The 3,753-nt window shown below is 64.3% G+C and overlaps 2 protein-coding genes across 2 annotated transcripts; one reads left to right on the forward strand and one right to left on the reverse strand.

Moving 5' to 3' along the window:
- Positions 1-406: 406 nt before the first annotated feature.
- On the forward strand, positions 407-1,503 carry EMIHUDRAFT_252446 (hypothetical protein; the record flags this gene model as incomplete). Its single annotated transcript, XM_005788478.1, has 2 exons — positions 407-1,327; positions 1,456-1,503. 2 exons carry the CDS (start codon positions 407-409, stop codon positions 1,501-1,503), a joined length of 969 nt encoding a protein of 322 aa, XP_005788535.1.
- Positions 1,504-1,536: 33 nt separating this feature from the next.
- EMIHUDRAFT_460560 (hypothetical protein) lies at positions 1,537-2,590 on the reverse strand (the record flags this gene model as incomplete). Its single annotated transcript, XM_005788479.1, has 5 exons — positions 1,537-1,777; positions 1,971-2,043; positions 2,108-2,142; positions 2,206-2,266; positions 2,339-2,590. 5 exons carry the CDS (start codon positions 2,588-2,590, stop codon positions 1,659-1,661), a joined length of 540 nt encoding a protein of 179 aa, XP_005788536.1. The 3' UTR covers positions 1,537-1,658.
- Between the last annotated feature and the right edge of the window lie 1,163 nt (positions 2,591-3,753).

The raw sequence follows: 3,753 nt of genomic DNA on the forward strand, positions 1-3,753 counted from the left end.
CGCACTCCGCTGCCCTCGCCGCCCCCTCCCGGCTGCCCGCTTCCCTTGCCGCCCCCTCTGACCGCCACGACCCTCGCCTCTCTCCACCTCCGTCCGGTGTGCCGCCGCTCTTGCATACTCTCTCTCCCTCGCCTCCAGCCACCCCGCCGCCGTCGCCGGCCCGCCGCTGTCATCCATCCAACCTAGCAAGCATCCTGACCTGCTGTGGGAACAGCTCCTGACGCAGTCTCGCCAAGGCTCGCCCGCTCGCCTCAACCTCTCGGGTTGTAACTATGTTTTTCAAAAGAGGTGAGGGTTCCCGGCATATTCCTCAATATCCCGCACAAAGACCAAAGTCGGCCCAAACTCGGCCTCTCGCCGGTTTGCGCTTGGTCACTCGGAACTCCTGCTGCTGCTCAGTTCAGTCATGCACGCTGTGGCCATGATGTTGCTCTTGCTACACGGCACGACAGCACAGGACGGCTCTTATTCCGAAATAACGTCTGGACTTGGACTGAGCATCCGAGTGCAGTACCCCTCGACGGCCTCGGAGGGAGTCCCGCTCGTGGTCTTCCTCCACGGAACCAAAATCGACCCCTCGTGGGGCGACACCGACGCCCTTGCCCAGTTTGCGGCGCAAGAAATGGGAGTCGCGTTTGCCCTCCTGGAGTGGCCAAATTGGGACGGCTCGGACTACAACTTTGACGGCTTCAGTGTCGAGTACTATTGCAATGCCACCGCCGACAAGGCGGCCCAGCTCTTCGGGCACACGGAGACGACCAGCCTCTCCGCGCTGTGCGCGCTAGAAGCCATCGACTGCTCCAAGGGCGTGGGAGTCGCGGGCTACTCGCAGGGCGCGGCAATCGGATCAATGGCAGCTGCGCTCGACGATCGCGTGACTGCGTTCTTCAGCATCGCGCTGAACACGGTGGTGGTTTATGCCGACTTGGAGGAGGCGACTTGCCATCGGGACGCGACCCTTCCCGCTAGCGCACGTCGCTACCTGCACGGCGGCGCTGACGCCGACTGGAACCCGGAACAAGTTCCGCTGCCCGCACCATACAACGACGACCTGGAGGTCGGGATTTACTCGCTCGTGGCAACGTCGGGCTACGACTGTGGCGATCAGCTCGACTGCCTGCAGCCCGACGGCTCGGGCTATTTCATCGTGCCAGGCGTGGATCACTTTGACATTTACGCATTCTCATTTGACGAGTGGACCGGCGAAGGCATGGCCGCCTTCGGGCCCATGTTGAATGGGCTGGTGTGGCTCATGGCGCGCGCCACCACCGACGCGCCGGGGTGCCCATGTCCCGCGGGGAGCCGCCGGGAGCTGCTCTTTGGCTCCGTGCGGTCCCCTCCCGAGTCGGCCTGCTGCGCGAGCTTCTAGACAGGGCGGAATAAAGCCGTATTTCGCGTCCCGCTCGCACTGCTCGGCGCTCGTCCACGCTCCACGACTCGTCGGTTGCGACTTAGGACTTTCTGCGTGTGCCACTGGGCCCGGACCGTGCTCCGTGGCGCTAGGACGTAGCTCGTAGGAGCCAGCTCTGGGGCGTCTATGCTTGTAAAGTTTTTGACGTAGGAACTAAAATCACATGCGTTTTCGGGGTACCGGGTGTAGCGGGTTCCGGGTACCTCTCTGCCCGCCCGATCGACCTCCACAAGCGCGTGGCGCGCGCTCAGCGGCGGCGGCGGCGGCCCTCACCGCGGAAAAGGCTCACGAGCCGCTCGAGCGCGACGCGCGCGGTGCCCGTCTCACTTGCGGGCTCGCCGAGCCGTTGGGCGACGTCCGAGTGACCTATGCCGGCAGAGGACGAGGCGATTCGAGCATGGGTCTGGGAGATTGAGGATGGGAGGCCAGCGAGTGCAAGAGGTGTGCGCCACGGCGGTGAGGAGAAGGGGCGCCGCCGCGGACGTCCTGTTGCCCCGCGGACTTGAGGCCGATGGCAGCCCGCCTCCCTGTCTCTGTCTCTCCATCTAGGCTGCGCGGCCGAGCGAGAAGTCGGGGTCGAGGACGTCGCGCACGCGCTGCTTGAGCTCCTTTGCCTCTGGAAAGCGGCCCTCCTGCTCACACCTGGAGGCGTGAAGAGACGACGTCCAGGCCCACACCTCCCGGGCGGCAGTGCTCCTCGGCGCGGTTCCACACGAGTACACTGCCAGCGCCTGGATCAAAAGGAAGTCCGCTTGGAATGTGGGGTGTGTTCCACCCGAGGGCGCGGACCGCGCCCTCGGTTGTCAGCGTCACGTTGAAGACACCCGCCTCGACCGCATTCGGCAGCAGGCGCACCTGAGCGGTGGGCCGGCGGGCGGACAGGTGCTGGGACGCGCAGCGAGGAAGTGGCGATTTTTTCCGCGGTACCTCTGCGAGACTGGCGTTGAACGTGGTGAGGAGCTCCTGCCCTAGCCAGGCAGAGCGCAGCATCCAGTTGCAGCGCGAGCAGTACTCTATCCCCAGCGATGGTGTGCGCACGAGTTGCGGTTGCTGCTGCTGCGGAGGATCGCATCGCCGCTGGCCGAGCGTGCGAAAGGGCGTTTTCGTCGGACTGCACACGAAGCTTGCCTGGCTCTCACTTAGGCAGGACGCGAGGCAGATGAAGGCAGCTAAGCGCATAGCGAGACGAAAGCAAAATAACGTGTGGGGACTCAGCGGAGCTGGGAATAGGACCGCCGCGAGCGGCGTGGCGTGGAGCGGTTGTGCATCCCTCCGGGGGCCCCTCTGCGCCGGGGAGGCGTTGTTGGAGGCTAGGACGCAAGCGTCCGTCGCCCTTTTCAAACTCGGGGCCCACTCCGCTACGCTCCGACCCGAATTTGGAGGGCCTAAAAGTTTAAGGTGTTGCTGCGCAAAAAGGGGTCGGACACCGGGCGCAGCTCATGCTAAGAGCTAGAAGAGGAGATAGAGAGAACAACCACCCTGTCCCGTTATTGCGTACACCAACACCACAAAACGCTCTCTCTCTCCTGTCCTCACTCAGGGGGGTCACAACTACCAAGTCCCTCGACTAGCTGCCACAGGGCGCAGCTGCCACAGGGCGCAGCTGGAGACGCTCCCCCTCAATCGGCATCCACCCCCACCCGCTCCAGCCCCACTTCTGCTGCCGAGAGAGCTGAATCGAAGCAAGCGAGCCATTGCATCTTGGCGTGCTCCTGGAGCGCGGCTTTCTGCGGCCACGAGCACGGCGGAGTCGGCGTCGTAGCGCGCATCGTTCCCGCTCATCGCCCATTCCTCCCACGTGACGTGTGTCGGCCGCGATTCGATGTCGCCACCTTCATTGCCAACGAGGACTCCCTCGACTGCAGGGGGGCTCCGGCGCGGGGAGGGACTCCGCCTGCTGCGCTGGCCGACTGCGCCCTCCTCCTCCATGGGATCGATCCGAATCCGCAGCGTATCGTCCCCAGCGGCGGTGCTGCGCGGGAGGCGGCCGCGGGCACGCTGGGCTCGATCAGCTTTCCCTAGCACGGATTTGGCGGACGGACGTTCTCGGCTTCAATTTACGAATGTCTTGGCACCAGCTGAAGGCTTGCGTCCCAGATCGCCCAGTTCGTGCACGGTATTCGGATTTTGCTATTTGCTCGTGTGGGGGTATATTGCAGAGTTGTCAATGGTACCGCGTCTGCGACGCGGGCGCCTTGCGAGCAGAGCCCTTAGGACACCCTTTATATCTTGCGCGGTCATAACGCCGCCCAGCGGAGCAGGGAATAACGCACGGGCCCTCAGCGGAGCTGGGAATAGGACCGCCGCAAGCGGCGTGGCGTGGAGCGGTTGAGCATCCCTCC

The sequence above is a fragment of the Emiliania huxleyi genome, assembly GCF_000372725.1.
Source record: "Emiliania huxleyi CCMP1516 chromosome Unknown EMIHUscaffold_1348, whole genome shotgun sequence".
Taxonomy (NCBI): domain Eukaryota; phylum Haptophyta; order Isochrysidales; family Noelaerhabdaceae; genus Emiliania; species Emiliania huxleyi.